The 20,350-nt window shown below is 45.2% G+C and overlaps 1 protein-coding gene across 2 annotated transcripts in view; it reads right to left on the bottom strand.

Moving 5' to 3' along the window:
* The window catches only part of phactr2 (phosphatase and actin regulator 2), a 144,320-nt gene that overhangs the window by 51,553 nt on the left and 72,417 nt on the right, over positions 1-20,350 (bottom strand). For both annotated transcript variants that reach the window (XM_087991056.1, XM_043695294.2), the window contains exons 3-4: positions 17,875-17,955; positions 3,379-3,486 (exon numbers count right to left, since the gene is read on the bottom strand). In XM_087991056.1, coding sequence (XP_087847182.1) covers positions 3,379-3,486; positions 17,875-17,955 — 189 coding nt within the window. The remainder of the gene's footprint in view (positions 1-3,378; positions 3,487-17,874; positions 17,956-20,350) is intronic.

Genomic DNA, 20,350 nt, shown 5'->3' with positions numbered 1-20,350 from the left:
GCAGTCAGGTGGGAGTAGTTTAGTTTGGGATTACGGTCAGCGTGGACTGGTTGGTCTGAAGGCTCTATTTCCATGCTGTGTGACTCTATGAAGGTCAATGGAATGTATACAAGAATCACGAATGTGGATCCTCTATGGAACACAGCCAGCTGTTCTAGACAGCTTCTGTCTTGCGCTCCAGAAATCTTCTCATCCATGGTCCACATATGAAGCAACTGATCAAACACCAATATATGCCCACAGATTCCACAGGCAAGGCACATGGATATGGTGATTATGTTTAAATATAAAGAGTTACATCCATGAGGATATAATATCAAGCACCTTATGGCCTTGTATAATTTACGCTCAGCCTCATGTTGAACTATGCCTTGTCATGCCTCATCTCAGAGACTGAGGGAGGTGAGCACTCTATCCAGTTTTGTTCAATAGGCATTGAGAGACTGTTTCCCTTCTCCCCACAGTGACCCTCCCTCCAACCATGACTGCCACCACTGTTGAAGAGGCTTCAGTCTGACAGCAATAGATGACGAGGTGATGGCACTATGGCAATGTCACTGGGGTGGTAATCTTCCTCCCATGAACCTCCAATGGTAATCCAGACCTCAAGATAAAGCTCCGTGGATATGGGTTCAAATCCTACCCTGCACGGCAGATGGTGAAATTTGAATTCAATAAAATCTGGAAGATGGAACAGGCCTAACGGCCTAGTGTTAATTGGTGTAGAGAGGATGTGCAGGGACCGAGTTCGACTGGCATGAACAAAGTCAGAAGTCAGATAACGCCAGGTTATAGTCCAGCAGGTTTATTTGAAATCACAAGCTTTTGGTTCATTGCTCCTTCACCGGATGAAGGAGCAGCGCTCAGAAAGCTTGTGATTTCAAATAGACCTGTTGGGACTACAATCTGGTGTTGTGTAACTTCTGACGCTGAATTGGTGTAGAAACCCATCTGGTTCACTAATCTTCTTTAGGGAAGGAAATTTGCCGTCCTTACCTGGTCAGATCTACATGTGACTCCAGACCCTGAGCAACAGGCAATAAATGGTGGCTTAGTCAGTGCTGCTGAGATCCCATAGATGAATTGTAAAAGACTCCGCAGAAGGCACAAGGTAGAGAGGTGAGTTATCCATGGATTACCACATCCAGCATTAGGGGGAATACCTAACGACAGACAGAGAGACCTTCCTTGGGCATCTCTCGATGGTCAACAAGAGACCAAGCTTGAGCAGAATGATAACTTGCTCATCCTCCTGAGTGGAATGCTGGCAAGGTTGAAACTTTAGTATCTTATTGTCTGCTGGACAAAGGCTACTTCGGAAAGTAGAAAAGTGAGTCGAATTGGTGTAAGCTGAGATCACACCATGGGATAGCAGCCTTCCTTCCCTGAAGGAGGTGGGAGAGTTTATAACTTCCAATTGTTCCATTGTCACATCCACTGATATCAGTCTGACATCAGCAGATTTATTTTTTCCAATCTGGATTGTGCAATTTCAATTCATCCTTTCTGGATTTGTATTCTAGGGATTGAAGTACTCACCCAGTAACATGATCTGCACAATATCATTCACAAATGTCCTGCTATTGCACTGATGTGGAGGTGCCAGTGTTGGACTGGGCTGTACAAGGTCAGAACTCACACGACATTAGGTTATAGTCCAACAGGTTTATTTGAAATCACAAGGTTTCGGAGCGCTACCCTTTCGTCGGGTGAAGGCAAAAGGAGCAGCGTTCCGAAAGCTTGTGATTTCAAATAATCTTGTTGGACTATAACCTGGTGTCATGTGACTTCTGACCTTCTACAGCCCTGACCTGACATACCATCTGACTCCAAAACTCTCGCTGATTTGCAGAACAATGTGGTACAAGAGGAGGTCAATTAGTCCAGTGAGCTCTCCACCGTAACCCCACTCTCCCCCACCCCGCTTTCACTCCACGACCCTACAAATACTCTTTCAAGTTTTTCGGTTTATTCTTTCATGTGTTGTGGGTATCAATGGCAGGCCAGTATTTGTTGTTTGTCCCTAATTGCCTTTGAATTGAATGGCTTGCTAGGCATATTGCTGTGTGTCTGGAGTTACGTAGAGGCTAGACTGGGTAAATGTGGCAGACTACCTTCCCCGAATGACTTCAATGAGCCAGACATATCTTTAACAACATTTACTGACAGTCAGTCAGCCTGGTGACCACTAAGAGGGGGTTATCTTTCAATTCTTGATTATTTTAATTGAATTTAATTTGCAGCTATTTGTTGTTGTGGACTCAGCCCCAGAGCATTAGAATCTCAGGATTATTCATCCAGAGTCATTAGCACTCAGCCACCTTCCAAGTCTCAGGTTAATGTTCCAATCATGTACATGTGCTTTCACCAGTTATTCACAGTTTCAAACCTATTGCGTAAAAGGAATTCCAATTATCTTTGCCTCACTGGTCCTTTTGCTAATTGTCTTAAAATGGTGCTCCTTTGTTGCTGATCTTCCTGCCATTACAACCAGTTTGTCCTTGTCTAATCTATTAAATCAGCAACACTGAATACCCTGCTCAACTCTTCCTGGTATAACAGCATGCGAATTAGCCCCTCAGTCAATGAGATCATGGTAGAACTTCTTTCTCATTGTTTTTCCTGCCCCGTCTCTGCGTCCCTACATACCCTTAATATCTAGAAATCTATTGATCTCAGTCTTGAACCTGCTCTATGACTGAGCCTCCATACAGTCGCAGAGATACACAGCACAAAAATAGACTCTTCGGTCCAATTCGTCCATGCCGACCACATATCCTAAATTAATCTAGTTCCATTTGCCAGCATTTGACCTATATCCCTCCAAACCCTTCCTATTCATATACCCATCCAGATGCCTTTTAAATGTTGTAATTGTACCAGCCTTCACCACTTCCTCTGGCAGCTCATTCCATACACACACCACCCTCTCACCGTAAACCTGTGCCATCTAGTTCTGGACTCTCCAACCCCAGGAAAAATATCTTGTCTATTTACCCTATCCATGCCCCTCCTGATTTTATAAACCTCAACAAGGTCAACCCTCAGCCTCCAATGCTCCAGGGAAAACAGTCCCAGCCTATTCAGCCACTCCCTATAATCCAAACCCTCCAACTCTGGCAGCATCCCTGTAAATCTCTCTGGGCTAAAGGCTTCCAAAGATTCACCAGCCCCGAGTGAAGTAAATCCTCCTCATCTCAATCCTCAGGATCCCAGCCTTTCAGTGTAATTCTCTCTGAAGTGAAGAAATTAACTGTGGATGGGTCTAGGATGAGCTCACGCAGGCGGTGAGATACAGTCACTACGCAAAAGCATGTCTAGGTTCAGTTTTGTTGCACCTGAGTAGTTTACCATCGCATCAGTTGAATAAGGAATTACCTGAGGGGTCTTGTGGTGGAGGGGTAGAGTCTGTCGTGCTTTCTGCTGTTGGTTCAAGTGTGATGGGTACCGTATGTCCATTCCTGTATGTTGTCTCGGTATTTCCATCTATCGGAAAGAAGAGAGTTTGAAGAAGGTTACACAGCCTTGTGATGTGCCAGAGCTGAACAGCAGCGTTAGACTTGGCCGATAATCAACAACTTGCCTTTACTTAGCACCTTCAACATCAGAGAAATATCCCAAAAATCTTCACCAAACGACACTGATTTGCAAGGCCCGTGACTAAAATTTAAGTCAAAGAGTTGTGTTTGAAGGGAGGGGGGAGAAGATTTTACTGAGGGTGATCCCTCAAGGCCAAAGGCTCAGGTTTCAGAGGGCTGGGCAAACGTCCAAATTGAAGGAGTGCAGAGATCTCAGAGGGACGGAATGGGTTACAAAGAAAAGGGAAGGATGAAGTTAGAAAGATTTCAAGGCAAAGATGAGAATCTACCCTTTCAACTCAGAATTCAAAACTTGTTGTTCCAGCTAGTGATGAGCACTGCCTCTCGGTGCCGGGAACTCTTTGTACTGGCAAGTGGAAAACTGCCCTGTTCCCCTGGCACGTGTGGCTGGCCCAGGGATGGTCCCATTTTCCTGACATAGGCTGCTTACACTGCTCCTGACTTCCAGCAGGTACTGAGAAGGGCAGGTCTCCATGCAAGATCAGAGATTCCTCACGTCCGGTTTCCTGCCCTTGCCCTGTAACTGTTGATTCCCTGACTGATCAAGAATCTGTTGATCTCAAGTTTAAATATACACAAGGACTGTGCCCCCACAGCTCTCTGGGGCAAGGAGTTCCAGAGATTCTCAACTCTCCGGGAGAAGGAATTGCTCCTCATTTCAGTCTTTAAGTGGTGCCCCTTTATTCTGAGACTGTATCCTCTGGTCCTAGAATCTCCCATGAGTGGAAACATCCTCTCAGCATTCTCATAGTTTGTAAAATCCAGTGAGAAAAGATCCAATGTGCTTAGCATTTACTCAAAAGACAATCCCTCCACACTGCATCATCCAATGTGTGGGGGGAGACAGGAAGGGAGAGAGGGTGTAGGGGAGAAGGAGAAGAGGGGGAGAGAGGTGGGTTCAATTCCCACCTTGGGGACTGTTTGTGTGGAACTTGCATACTCTCTTCATGTCTGCATGGGTTTCCTCAAATAGTCCAAAGATGTGCAGGTTAGGTGGATTGGCTGTGTTAAATTGCCCACAGAATCCAGGGATTTGCCAGGGGAAATAGTGAGATGGGGTGGGACTGAGTGGAATGCTATTCAGAGGGTTAGTGCGGACTCGATGGGCTGAGTGGCCTGCTCCCTCACTGTAGGGATTCTATGAACATCGAGCAGAGCAAAGCTCCTCTGAAGCACAGTCATGATGTGATGGCTAGCTTTACCCCAAGCACATAAAAGTGCCAGAAGACTATGGCACTGCTCTCTCATTGGAGATGGTGGTGGTTTAACCTGAGGGTCACCCATCTCAGGAGAGGGGAGAGTTCTTCATGATAACTTCAGCCAGTGCTGGAGTTGAACGCACACTGTTAGTGTCACTCTGACCTGAGTAAGATACGACAGACAGCAATTGCTCCAGAGCTGTTGCCTGGGACACAAACAGTGGTCAGGCTACAAGGAAGGTGGCTCCTGCTCTGTTTTCAATGGTACATTTTACTTGCATCCATCTGCAAAGGCAGAAGTGACTTCTGTTTAACATCTCAGCAGAAAGACAGCATTCCCCGTAGAGACGTGCTCCCTCTACACTGGGAGTGTCTGCCACAAATGTTTTCTTCAAATGCCTGGAGTGTGCCTTAAACCCGCAATCTCCTGACTCAGAGAGAGAGAGAGAGAGAGAGAGAGAGAGATAGCTACCTGCTGAGCTGCGAGTAGCAACTCAAAATTAAAGCCATGAATTCACTTCAGTGATTTCAGCAGGGATGGGAAGCTACAATTTTAACTAGAAACTTGACATATTCCTATTACAGCAGGGCAGGATCTCTTTTTTTTCTCTCTCTCTTTGTGTACCCTAGCCTGGAAAATGGAAGATATTTGGAAAGGCATGGCAGCAGAGTGCCATTAACAGCAGGGAAAAATAAAAATAGGTTAGGTTTGTTTTCATTAGAAAAAAGGACATTGAAGGAGGACCTTACTGAGGTTTTCAAAATCATGAAGGGTATAGACAGGGTAGATAGCGATAAACTTTTTCCCAGGGTGAAGGATCCAGTAACGAGAGGTCACGCTTTCAAGGTGAAAGGTGAAAAGTTTAATGGGGGATACACACGACAAGTACTTTACGCAGAGGGTGGTAGATGCCTGGAAGGCATTGCCAGCAGAGGTGGTAGAGGCAGGCACGGGAGATTCAGTTAAGGTGTGTCTGGACAGATGCATGAGTAGGTGGGGAGCAGAGGGCTACAAATGCTTAGGAATTGGGCAATAGGTTTAGATAGTAGATTTGGATCGGCTCAGGCTTGAAGAGCCTAAGGGCCTGTTTCTGGGCTGTATATTTTCTTTGTTCTTTGTTCTTCTTTGAGATTTTAAAGGGTTACTGGACCCGAAACATCAACTCTGCTTTCTCTCTTCACAGAGGCTGCTGATCCACTGAGATTCTCCAGCAATTCCTGTTTTTGTTTTTAACTTTTGTTTTATTTATTCACAGGATGTAGGCATCCCTGGCTAGGCCAGCATTTATTGCCTGGCCTTATGGCCCAGAGGGCAGTCAATAGCCAACCATGTTGCTGTGGGTCAGGAGTCACTTGTGGGCCAGACCAGATAAGGATAGCAGATTTCCTCCTAAAAGGACATTAGCGATCCTAAGAAAGGGTCACTTGACCCAATACGTTAACTCTGATTTCCGCAGATGCTGCCAGACCTGCTGAGCTTTTCCAGCAATTTCTGTTTATGTTTCCCATTGACAGCATCTGCAGTTCTTTCAGTTTTTATAAGAGAAACCAATGGGTTTGCCAACAACAGACAATGGTTTCCTGGTCTTCATTAGACTCCTAATTCCAGATTTTTATTGAATTCAAATTCTACTAGCTGCTGTGGTGGGATTTGAACCCAGGTCCCCAGAATATTACCTGAATCTCTGGTTTAAAGTCAGACAGCAGCACTCCGAAAGCTTGTGATTTCAAATAAACTTGTAGGACTATAACCTGGTGTCATATGACTTCTGACTTTGTACACCCCAGTCCAACACCAGCACCTCCACATCATGACAAATATGTCTGAACTCTTCCTATGCCAAAACTTTCAAAAAGGCATGTCCCAAAACAGGCTGTGGGCTCTTCAAATGCCTGGAGTGCATCTTAAACCCGCAATCTCTGACTCAGAGAGTGAGATAGCTACCCACTGAGCCGCAAGTGACAACTCAAAATTAAAGCCATGAACTCACTTCAGTGATTTCAGCAGGGATGGGAAGCTACAATTTTAACTAGAAACTTGAAATATTCCTATTAGAGCAGACAATTAACACTTTAAATTTGAGATTTAAAGTGATGAAAAGGTTTGGTTGTGTAGACAGACAGAAGGTTTCTCTACTCTTGGGGAGGGCTAGAAGTAGGATGGCCTACATATGGAAGCAAGTCACCAGTCAATCTGATATAGATTCACAATAAACAGGGTCTTTGAGAGATTGTTGGGCATGTGGGACTCGATAGGTCAGGGTTTGGAGGGATATGGGCTGGGTGCTGGCAGGTGGGACTAGATTGGGTTGGGATATCTGGTCAGCATGGACCGAAGGGTCTGTTTCCATGCTGTACATCTCTATGACTGGTTAAAACAATTTACACTCTTTATGGAAAGGCTAGAGTTAAAAAAAAATGAAGCAGAAAGGAATTTGTTCCCTGTGTGGAAGGGAAGAAAATGGAAGGAAGCTGAGGAGGTGCTCGCCCACTGGGCTATGTTATTCTACATCTCCAGTGAGCTAGCTCAGCTGCTGGGAAATAGCCTCAACTCTCTCCCCCTTGAATTTAAGGTGAAGACAGCATTTGATTATACCCCCTTGAGCTTGCCAAAGGTGTGATGTATGTTACCATTGAGAAGAAAGTTCCTGCTCCTATCTCTCTCAGTTGGTGGATAGCTTTTCCTGGCCGCTGCTCCCATTCTTCTTTTTCTTCCCAATGCGTAGAAGTTTGGCATATTTATTAGCACTCAGGAGCTTCCATCTGCCACCCTCGGGTACGGAGGAGCTAAACTGGGATTGAGCTGGCACATTATATCCGAAGGAGCTGCCTCAGAATCTCACAATGGGATATGTCTGTGCCTTGTCACAATGGCAATGAAGTCAGGTCATTCATGGCCGGGAAGATGATGATGCCATGACACTCCTCATTCCATGTTGCTAAGCAAAGAGTTGTAACGAATTATTTCATCCTACAAAGCCTCATAATCGTGATGATGTCACAAACCTGAACTGGCCAGAAACAAATGAAATCATCGCAACAGATGATTTATTTTAAAAAAGGAGGGGGGGGGGGATTAATGGGTTCAAGGCATCAGCTACTGAGCTGAGACACCTAGGATGGAAATCCGCCTGGGTTGGGCGGGGGGGGGGGGGGGGGGGAGGGGGGCATCATCGCCCCACTAACCCCCCCCACTCTAATTCTGTATTGGATCAGCACTGAGTCCCAGGTCTCCAACCTTTACCCATCAATGTGTTCAGCATTTCACACTTTGGGAATTAAAAAAAATGTTCAAGATCCTCAAACTCTATCCATTGTCTACCACTGGGTGTGTCTGTGTGTGTGTGTGTGTGTGTGCACACGTGTGTGTACATATCTATGTGTGTACATGTACATATCTATTATATGTACATGTGCCTGTGTATACTGCGTGTGTCAGTGTATGTGCATATGAGTGTGTGTGCGCGTGTGCATGTATGTGTGTGTGTGTTTTATATATATACAAGTTCTGATAATTAAGATGTGTAGCGCGGGTGCCAGTTGTTGTAATTTTGGTATGTTTACTGAGCTGGGAAGTTGATTTGCAGACGTTTATTTGAAATCACAAACTTTCAGAGCACTGCTCCTTCGTCAGGTGAAAGCTTGTGACTTCAAATAAAACTGTTGGAGTATAACTTGGGTGTCGTGTGACTTCTGACCTTGTCCACCCCCGTCCAACACTGGCACCTCTACATCGTGGCCAAGAGAAGGTGGGGGTGAGCTGGCTTCTTGAACCGCTGCAGTTCCTGTGCTGGAGAGAGACTGCAATGCCCTTAGGGAAGGAATTCCAGGACATTGACCCAGTGACACTGAAGGAACGGGGATGCATTTGCAAGTCTGGATGGTGAGTGGCTTGGAGGGGAAGTGGTAAGGGGGGTAGTGTTCCCATATATCTGCTGCTCTTGTCCTTGATCACATCAGGGAGGCGGCTGTGCTGAGCAGGTGCTGCACTCTCAGCGGGGGTCAGATGGGATGTTCATTGAGGTTAGAGTTTCAGGTGAAGATGCAAAAGGTCATGACTGGGAGAGAAACGGAGGCAGTATGCTCTGCTCATACCATTCCTCCCCCCACCAATGAAAAGCAATTAAACAGGACTTCTGGTCATGATCACATCGTTGCTTGTGGGAACTTGCTGTGCCAAATAAAGGCTCTGCGTATTTCCCATGTCAGACTAACAGTTACTTTGCAAACATACATCAATATTGCAATGTGCTTTGGTTCACATCGAGGTCATGGAAGGTATGATCGAAACCTTTCTCCTTTTCTTCCTGTTTCAGGTTTTCATTGACTGTTAATTTGACTGAAATAATTGCTGGGGTCCGGAGATGATAGAGGGTTTGTTCATGGTTTCACTTCAAGCTTCTGAGGGTGTAATTAATTTGTCTTTACATGAGAAGAATAGCAATTTCCGGGCTACAGATAGCTGTCTGTAAGCCCATTGCTGAGAGAAAACAGGTCCATTAAACTAAACGATAGACTATGGTTGCTATGGGGATAAATAAGCCGGTGCTGATCAGATTCCCATTTTGCTATGACCCTCCTCCAATCGTTTTTTTGAGAAAGTGTAAAAACAATTTCACATGTTTAAGGGGACAGTCAACTTTGGAAGAGGAAATTCAAATGCAAACTGAAAGGGGGATTTTGAAATCTCTGGTTTTAAGGGATGGGGAGCCATTGTTGGACAATTGGACTTCAGTGTGGCCTACAATCAAGGGAGCAGAGCTTCAGTTAATTGAAGGTCATGGAGGAAGGAAGGTGGGATATCAAACAGCGGAGTATTAGACCAATCAGAACACAATGACAACACAGACAAGGGAATCAACTCAATATAAGGTGAGGAAGGGGGGACTAGTGATCAAGATGGAAAGAGGTGGTGCATAGGGCATGGCATTGGCAATGGAGGCTAGGATGGCATGATTGTGAACAGCCTGCTTAATCGTGGCCAGGGTGGACTCATTGTCAAAAGGTTTTATATATTAGACTCAGGGGGCCAAAGGTAGTAGACTGAATGGTCCAGGCCCTGTCATGGTGGGTTTGGGAGAAGGGAGGTTTGCAGGAAGGGGGAGCTATTGTGGGATGACTCCATAATGCACTCCCACGGTCAGGGAGCATTCCCAGGAGAGGGATCATGTGGGGCAGAACTGGCTACACATTGTGTCAAGGTGAACAACGCACAAGGGTGATGGTGCTCCCCTGTCCTTCAGTACCATCACTGGTTCTGATGGAGTTAATGTCAGAGAGTGAATTTGACTCCACTCCCTTGGGTGGTGTCACAAGCACTCAGGTGAGGAAAGGCAGTACGATGTGGGATCTTGAAGGGGACGGGTTTGCTACAGAGTCATCTACAGCACAGAGAAAGCTCATTCAGCCCATCCCAGTCAGAAACAACCACCTTCCTTTTCTAATCCCATACTTGCTGAAACATCCAGTCTGGTTGTTATTGTACAGAGGCACCTTTAGCTCTTCTGCGCTTTACCAAGAAACTGTCGGATAATACAGTCATTTACCTCATCCCACCACCAGGGAAGTCAGCTATCCACAGGCACCAGAAGATGATGAATTCGCAGGAGACCTGTTACTTTAATCTCTCCCTCCACCTACACTAATGTAGCCCCAATGTTCCAGGAACGCTCCCAAGGGTCCTAAGTCCCAGGGTAAACAAGGTACTGACATTTAAAAGGTAATAAGTCAAAAGGTCAGGTTCTCTTGTCAATGGTTAAGACCCCTGCTGCCAACACAAAACTCCAGCTAAAGCTTCCACATGGGAGGAGATGGGCCATAAGGATCAGATATCAGTAAGGGAATTCAGGAAAAACCTGTATTCCCCAAAGAGTGCTGGCAATGTGGAACGTGGAGGTTAAGAGCCCTTTGAAGGGGAAGCTAATTAAACACACGAAGGGGAAGGAAATAAGTGGAGAGGTTGAGATGGGAAAGAGTAGAATGAGGCTTGTGTAACACATAAACACCAGCATAGAACCCTTGGCCAAAGGTTTATTCCTGAGCTGTCCTCAACGTAGCTTCTCTGTTAACAATGTGCCAAAAGAGGATGTGTGGTCAGTAGGATTGCTTGCAGCCCAAGTCCATGTTCCCACTCACACAGCTGACTTCCTCATTTGTAAAGTAAAATCCTGATCTTAATCCCAGTTCCCCAATTCATGCAGAGTCAAAAAACATTGTTTAAATGACTCAGACATGAAGGTGGTTCAATTGCCAAATCCTTTTCAACTGCAAAACCTGAAATTCTCATTCGATATTTTTAAATCTTTCATGCCTCATTCTGTCTAAAGTTGGATTCACATCATGTGGAGGAGCTGGAGTTGGAATGAGGTGGACAAAGTCTGAAGTCACAAGGCACGAAGTTATAGTCCAACAGGTTTATTTGAAATCACAAGCTTTCGGACAGCTAGCTACCTGACGAAGGAACAGTGCTCCGAAAGCCTATACCTGGTGTCATGTGACTTCAGACTTTAATGTTGGGTTCCTTAGACAGTTGATGAGGAGGATTGGCCAGCACGTACAACTATTCATTTCCAGAGTACTGGAAGAGTCAGTAATGTGGAGGTGGACATAGACTGGGGGCAGCTTGTGGCTTCACTAGCTCGGTGTAAGGGGAGACACGGGGTAGTTTCCACATCTTAGATTCACGGTTATCATCATGGGCCAGTCACATTATCACAAGATAATCACCAAACGTTCGTGTTCAGAATGAAACCAATACGAGTGAGTCATTCAGCCCATTCTGACTACTGCTGGCTCTTTGAAAGGACTAACCAAGGAAGCCAATTCACTCTGCTGCACAGCTGCTTTTCTGTTGCTTTGCAATTTGTTTCAATTGTAAGTATTTGTCTAAGTTCCTTTGAAAGTCATGATTGAAACGGATTCTGTTGCCCTTCTGGACAGGCCATTCATTGTGTCAAAATAATTGCAGCACATTTGACTAATTGGGTATTTGTTTCAAAGCACAGGCTTTGACGATGGGTCAAAGTGGCAGCCTCCCGTGCTGAAAGATTCAGTTTCTTAATTAACTCGAGTTTTTCGTCTAGTACTTGATTTCTCTCTCTCTCTCTCTCTCTCTCTCTGTCTGGCCCTCCCTTTGCCATCATTATCCAGCTGCTATTTACAGACACAGGTGAACATATCCCTTTGTCAGAGTCATATAGCACAGAAACAAACCCTCCAGTTCAAACAGTCCATGCCGAACATAATCTCAAACTAAACTTGTCCCACCTGATCTGCTCCTGAACCATATCCCTCCAAATCTTTCATTTCTATGTGTCCATCCAAATGATTTTTAAACATAAAACCCCTACAGTGTGGAAACAGGCCATTAGGCCCAACAAATCCACACTAACCCTCCAAACAGTAATCCACCCAAAACCCATTCCCCTCCCCTGTTACTCTACATTTACCCCTGTCTAATGCACCTAACCTACACATCCCTGAATACTATGGGCAATTTAGCATGGCCAATTCACCTAACTTGCACACCTTTGGATTGTGGGAGGAAACCAGAGCACCTGGAGGAAACGCACGCAGACACAGGGAAAATGTGCAAACTCCACACAGACAGTCGCCCAAGGGTGGAATCGAACCTGGATCCCTGCACTGAGAGGCAGCAGTGCTAACCACTGGTCCACCATGCCGCCCCATTGTGCCTATACTGACCACTTCCTCACGAAGTTCATTCCACACGTAAACCGCCCTCTATATAAAAACATTGCCCCTCATTTCTGTTTTAAATATTTCTCCTCTCACCTTAAAGATGTGTCCCATAGTCTTGAAATCCCTCCTCCTAGGGAAAAGACAATGACCATTAACTCTATCCATACCTCTCATTACTTTATAAATTTCTCTCAGGTTGCCTCTCAACCTCCAGGCTCCAGTGAAAAAAAAGTCCCAGCCTCTCTTTATAAGTCTTTCCATCCTTTCTTTATAACTCAAACCTTCCGTACCTGGCAACATCCAGGTAAAACTCTTTTGAACCCTCTCCAGATTAATAATACCTTTCCTATAACTGGGGGACCAGAACTGGACTCTGTATTCCAGAAGAGGCCTCACCACACTAAGGTGGAAGAATATTTTCACCAGAACGGAAGGGGTTTGTTACCTGCTCTGCACTGAATGAGTGGAGGCTGATATGAGCACTATGTTCTGCCTCGTCTCACTGTGTTTGGACCACATATATCCCCAACTGTACAATCTACAATTCTGGTAAAGATTGGGATGAAGCCCACGAGGAGAGTCATGGTGGGACATCACATTACACTGGGCCATTCTGGAACATTATCTGGAAACACTCTCACGCCAAGTGGAGTGGAAATCTGGAATCCTCTCCCCTAAACACTGCTGAGGCTGGGGCTGAGAAAATTCATGGAGAAGGGTCTGAGGATCAACTGGGAAACCAAAGATTAAAAGTGAGACTGGATAGGTTATTGCTGCATAGGAACATCAAGAGCTGGGAAAGCAAAGTGGGGAGTTGGAGTTAAGCTACAGATCAGTCACGATCAACTTGAATGGAATCAGGCTGGATGGGCTGAATGGCCTCTTTTTATTCAACATTCCTGTAAGGTGTTCGCAAAAGACTGACACAAAGCAAGGTACAAACATCATATGTGCATAATTTTCAAAAATGACAATTCAGTATTGGGGCTCTCACTTTTAATAGAAGCACCTTCAGTAAGACCATAAAATCATAAGATATAGGAACAGAATTGGGCCATTCAGCCCATCACATCAATTCAGCCATTCAATCATGGCTGATACGTTTCTCAACCACATTCTCCTGCCTTCTCCCCATAACCTTTGGTCCTTTTACCAATAAGAACGTAACTATTTCTGTCTTAAATACACTCAATAATTTGGCCCCCACAGCTTTCTGTGGCAATGAGTTCCACACCCTCTGGCTGAAGAAATTCCTCCTCATTTCAGTTCTTGAGGGTCATTCCCTCACCCTGAGGCTGTACCCTTGGGTCCAAGTCTCTCCTATTAGTGAAAACAGTTTCTCCATACCCACTCTATCCAGACCTCTCAGTATCCTGGATCAAATCCCCTACCCCCTCATCCTTCTAAAAGCTTCACAGAACTAACTCAGAAACTGAGGAAGGGTCACAGACCAAAGATTAATGTAATCCTTTTTCCATGTCTTCTGAGGGTTTTCTGCAGATCCTGTGCCTCGATAACTCAAAGACCCACGGTCCACATTGATGGACGAGTGTCCATTATGAAATTCTTAATCCTGCCAGCCTCTTTTATATTAATTCATGGGATGTGGGCCCAGCTCTGACTGTCCCTCTAGTAAGTGTAATAATCTGGATAATTCGGAAGGCAGTTGAGAGTCAACCATACTGCTGTGGGTCTGGAGTTACAGAGACTGGGTATGGATGGCAGAATTCCTTCTCTTAGTGAACCAATTTTTACAACAATTAACAGTTGTTCCATGGTCTAGTTGTTTTTTTAATTCAAGATTTTTGGTCTTGTGTTCTAATTTCACCATCTACCAAGGTGATGTTACAAACCCATGACCACACAGCATTAGTGTGAATCACCAGTACAATAACATTATCACCCGACCATCGCCTCTCCTCACACCTCCCATCTCCCCTACAACAGTCAACTCCCCAGCCCTACAACCCTCTGAGATCTCTACATGGCTCCGATTCCAGCCTGTTGCAGACCCACCTGCATTGAGCACCAATCTCTGAAATTCCCTCTCTAGGGCTCTCTCCCTCATTTTCTTCCTTTGTGGCATCTGTTAAAATTTATCTTTGATCTAGCTTTTAATCTCCTATCCCAATGTCTCCTTAGGTAATCTGGTGACATCCTGTTTGATGATTCTCCGACAAAAGTGCTTTGCTAAATAAAAGGTACTATATTAACATATGTTGTCATTGTTAGACCACAAGAAATAGAAATTCGGCCCATTGAGCTGCGCCACATTAAATAGGATCAGGGCTGATTCCACATTCCTCACGTCCAATTTCCTGCCCTTTCCCTGTAACCCTTGATCCCCTGACTGTTCTAGAGTCTCTGGATCTCAGCCTTAAAAGTACAAAGGGACTCTAACCCCACAGCTCTCTTGTGGTAAGGAGTTGCAAAGGCTCTCAACTCTCTGAGAGAAAAGAAATTCCTCCTCGTGTCATTCTTAAATTGGTGCCCCTTTATGCTGAGACTATGCCCTCTGTTCTTAGACTCTCCCAGAAGGGAAACATCCTCTCAGCATTGACCCTGTCAAGCCCCTTAAGAATCCGATATATTTCAATGAGATCATCTTTCATTCTTCTAAATACCAGTGAGTAAAGACCCAACCTGTTTAGCATTTACTCAAAAGACAATCCCTCCATCCTGGGATCATCCAATGTAATATGCATTTACCCAATTACCATCACCGAAAGAGCATCACGTTGTTGTTTTCAGTGGTGTGTGTGCAAATTGACATTTGTGATATTACCACTGAGACTTGGCTTCAGCAGCACTGTGATAGCTGTGAAAGGTTATGGGATGTCTTGAGGCGCTATATAAATGCAAGTATTTCATTTAACACCAACTGGGGTACCTGCTAAAGCAAAAACAGAAATCCCTCGGCTGTATTGCTCTCAGGAAAAAGGAAGGGGATCTAAAGGAATTGATTTATGCAAAGCCCTTTAACTCATTCACTGCTGAAATTCCAACATGCGTTCCACTCATCCTGCAGTCCCTCTCCCAGAGCCAGCTTTTCTACTGACAGGTTCATGAGAATCATTTAAACCGAAGTTCACACGCTCAAGGAGGGGAAAGCTTTGCTGGCGGAGTTTATTTCTCTTCAAAAGGTCGACAAGAAAAGGCACTGCTTCTGACAATCTTAACCATGAAAGGGAGGAAATACAAGCAGGAAACGGTGACCAGAGTTTACACAGAGCTGAAGCTCCTCACAAAGCAGTACAGGGAGGGGGCTGAACTCCGAGTAACACGGAAAACGTGGTCACTGGGGAGAGGGAGAGGCCCTGAAGGAATATACAATAGTACTTCACTGACTGTTCCCTAAGCATCTATTTCTAGACAACCCTAGAGACCAATCAATGTGGTTAAATGCTACAGAAGGAATCAGATGACTAGTGTTGGTAACATAATCATTATGATGCAGACAGAGGCCATTCGATCCATCAATCTGCTGTATAATCTCGTCCAGTTCTATTTTTTATTCACTCATGGGATGTGGGCATCACAGGCTGGGCCCAGCATTTATTGCCGGTCCTTGGTTCCCCTTGAGAAGGTGGGAGTGAGCTGCCTTCTTGAATTGCTGTGGTCTATGTGCTGTAGGTTGACCCACAATGCCCTTAGGGAGGGAATTCCAGGATTTTGACCCAGTGATGGTGAAGGAACGGTGATATATTTCCAAGTCAGGATGGGGAGTGACTTGGAGGAGAACTTGCAGGGGCTGGTGTTCCCATGTGTCTGCTGCTATTGTCCTTCTAGATGGAAGTGGTCATGGGTTTGGAAAGTGCTACTGGAGGATCTTTGTGAGTTTCTGCAGTGCGTCTTGTAGATAGTACACACTGCTGTTACTGAGCATTGATGGTGGAGGGAATGGATCTTTGTGGATATAGTGCCAATCAAGTGGGCTGCTTTGTCCTGGATGGTATCAAGCTCCTTGAGTGTTGTTAGAGCTGGATCTATCCAGGCAAATGGGGAGTATTCCATCACAATCCTGACTTGTACCTTGTAGATGGTGGACAGGCTTTCAGGTGTCTGGAGGGGAGTTACGTGCCACTGTATTCCTAATCTCTGACCTGCTCTTGTAGCCACACTGTTTATGTGCTGAGTCCAATTGAGTTTCTGGTCAATAGTAATCCTCAGGATGTGGGGGATTCAGTGATTGTATGTCAAAAGTGTAATAGTTAGTTTGTCTCTCATTGGAAATGGTCATGGCCTGGCATTTGAGTGGCACGCATGTTACAAGCCTGGATATTGTTGAATTTGGGCATTGACTGCTTCAGTATCTGAGGAGTTGTGAATGGTGCTGGACATTGTGCAAACATTGGCGAACATCCCCACCTCTGACCATAGGATGGAAGGAAGGCACTATGATCTATTGCCAATCTCCTGCCTTTTCTCCATATCCCTAAAACCCATCCAGTGCTCTGTTGCCATGTTACATTGTGCTGATGGTGACGGAGGTAACCCACTGCACCTCACTCTCTGTTCAGATAATGGCAGGTTTGGGTTCTAACTGCCATGAAGATGGTCAGATTCCTTTAAGCCAGTTCTCCCAGGGACCATGAAGGTTTATACAGTGATTGGCACCTGAATAATCTGCTGTTTCAATTAGTACAATAGTGAAATATCATAATATTGAGACTCTCCCCCCCCCCCCCAAGGTCATTGTGGGTCTATGTACAGCACATGGACTTCAGGGGTTCAAGAAGGCAGCTCACCCCCACCTTCCCAAGGGGCAACTAGGGACAGGCAATAAAGGCTGATCTGGCCAGTGGTCCCTAAATCCCTTGAGTAAATTAAATAAAAAGTACTTGAGTAACATCATAAAAATGTAACATAAACAAAGGAAGAAAAGAATGATGGGAGGAAGGAAATAAAGAAACAAATGGCTTGCATTATTATGGCAACGTCCCCAACCTCTGGATACCCGAAAGCTCTTCAGAGCTCAGCATGAAATAGGGCAGTCACCGTTATAACATGGTTAGCATGACAGACAACTTTGTGCACAGCAAGATCCCACACACCCCCATCAATGTGATGAGAAGCAGAGGATCCACGTTTGTGATGCCAGCTGAAGGATAAACATTGGATGCTTCTTCAAAACACGGCTCTGGGACATTTTATAACCCACCTGCAATGGCAGGCATGGCCTTGGTTTAACATCTCATCTGAGAGACAGGTCATGTACACACACTGTACCATACAGTCTTCAGTTTTCAAAGGATATATTATCCATGGAGATTCTTGCTGCAAATACATTTCTACCAGATTTACTGTCACAACAGGAACACCAACACATGAAGCTGAAATACAGTGAGACCTCAGCCCCACTCTGTAAGACTCACCCTGCTCAGCAACCTCCTTGAGAACTCCTCTCCTTATCAGCTCTTCCCGACTCTGTCTTGTTGATATCTTCCTCTCCAACACTGTCAACGAACAGGGAGAAAGGGAGAATGTGAATGGTTTAAATGTAGCAAATTATCAAGCAATTAGAGATATCTTGGGATGGTCTGCATTCAGAGATCTCCCTGAATTTCCAGGAACAGGAAGAACCAGCTGAAAAGTGGATCATAGTAATGACCCGCATGTTGGCAGGAAAACTGCAAGTCCAATTTCACAAAGTGCATCAAGCTGCGATAGTGGTGAATGACATTTTCAAGATCACAGCCCAGTCCATCACGTAAACCAGCCTTGCTTCCGCTGACTCCATCTATATTTCCCACTGCCTCAGCAAAGCGACCAACATCATCAAAGACCCCTCCCATCCCAGTAAAACTCTCTTCCACCCTCTTCTGTCAAACAGAACCATAAAAAAGTTTGAATACACGTACAAACAGATTCAAGAACAGCTTGCACTGAAAGACTGGAGCGACTGGGCTTGTATACCCTTGAGTTTAGAAGACTAAGAGGGGATCCGATTGAGACATATAAGATTATTAAAGGATTGGACACTCTGGAGGCAGGAAACATGTTTCCGCTGATGGGTGAGTGCCGACCCAGAGGACACAGCTTAAAAATACGGGGTAGACCATTTAGGACAGAGATGAGGAGAAACTTCTTCACCCAGAGAGTGGTGGCTGTGTGGAATGCTCTGCCCCAGAGGGCAGTGGAGGCCCAGTCTCTGGATTCATTTAAGAAAGAGTTGGATAGAGCTCTCAAGGATAGTGGAATCAAGGGTTATGGAGATAAGGCAGGAACAGGATACTGATTAAGGATGATCAGCCATGATCATATTGAATGGTGGTGCAGGCTCGAAGGGCAGAATGGCCTACTCCTGCGCCCTATTGTCTATTGTCAAGAACAGCTTCTTCCCCACTCTTATCAGACATTTGAACAGACCTCTCAAATGTTAATGTTGATCTCTGTGCACCTTCTCTGTGGCTGTAGCACTGTATTCTGCACTCTGTTCTGTTACCCTGCTACACTTCGTATGGCATGATCTGCCTATAGAGCATGCAAAACAACCCTTTTCACTGTATCTCCATACACGTGACAATAATAAATCAAATCAAAATATCGAAAGACTAACACAGAGGAATTAATTTCTGAAGGAGCCAATAGCAGAGTGGGTTAACACCAACCCAGACTGGTACAGTGAGACTTCTTTTTACTGATCCATGTGTATTCAGTCCGGGAAACCCCAATTCAGTTTTGGGAAGATGGAAGCTGAAAATACAGTCTGACCCTAATCTGGAACAAAATTCTGAATTTCACTCAACAGGAAAAACTGTTTTAGTATTTTAGGGACTAATGTTTCCCACTGGGGCAGTAATAGAGAATGGTCGCAATGACAAAGTCTTCAATTTCATTCTTTCATGGGTCGTGAACGTCACTGACAGCTTCAGCATTTATTGCCCATCTCTAATTGCCCTTGAGAAAGTGGGGGTAAGCTGCCTTCTTGAACTGCTGCAGTCCACGTGCTGTAGGTAAATCCACAATGCCTTTAGAGAGGGAATTCCAGGACTTTGACCCAGTGACATTGAAGGAACAATGATATATTTCCAAGGCAGGATGGGGATTGGCTTGGAGGAGAACTTACACCAAGTGGACATTGCTTCTACTGAGTGTCAGTGGTGGAGGGAGTGGATGGTTATGGATTTGGTGCCAATCAAGGGGCTGCTTTGCCCTGGATGGTGTCAAGCTTCTTGAGTGTTGTTGGAGCTGCATCCATCCAGGGCAAGTGGGGAGTATTCCATCACACTCCTGACTTGTGCCTTGTAATTGATGTTCAGGGCTTGGGCAGACAGAAGGTGAGTTACTTGTTGCAAGATTCATAGCCTCTGACCTACCCTTGTAGCTGCAATATTTATATAGTGAGTCCAATGTGATTTCTGGTCAATGGTAACCCCAAGAATGTTGATGCTGGGAGCTTCAGTGATGGGAATACCATGAAACCAGAAGGTGCAATGGTTAGACTCTCTCCTTGTAATGATCATTGCCTGACACTGGTGCGGTGCAAAGTTGCTTGCCACTTTTTATCCCAGACGTGGATATCACCCAGGTCTTAGTTCACGTGAGCATGGTCTTATTCAATATCTGAGGAATTGTGAACGGTGCTAAATATTGTGGAATCGTCAACGAACATGTCCATTAATGATAGGCAGCAACCTCCCTTCCCCTCTGGAGTTCAGCCCTTCTGCCCATGTTTGAACCAAGGCAGAGGTCAGGAGCTGAGTGGCCTTGGTGGCACCCAAATGCAATCTTGGTGAGCAGATTGTTGCTAAACTGTTGCTGCTCGACAGCGCTGTCAATGACTCCTCCCACCACAATGTAAATAATCAATGGCAGGGCCGGGTTTGTCTTGTTTATGTTCATATCAGG

This window comes from Chiloscyllium plagiosum, unplaced genomic scaffold, assembly GCF_037043375.1.
Source record: "Chiloscyllium plagiosum isolate Xiang-an unplaced genomic scaffold, Cpla_swu_hap1 HiC_scaffold_10, whole genome shotgun sequence".
Classification (NCBI taxonomy): domain Eukaryota; kingdom Metazoa; phylum Chordata; class Chondrichthyes; order Orectolobiformes; family Hemiscylliidae; genus Chiloscyllium; species Chiloscyllium plagiosum.
This window is presented reverse-complemented; position numbering and strand designations above follow the sequence as displayed.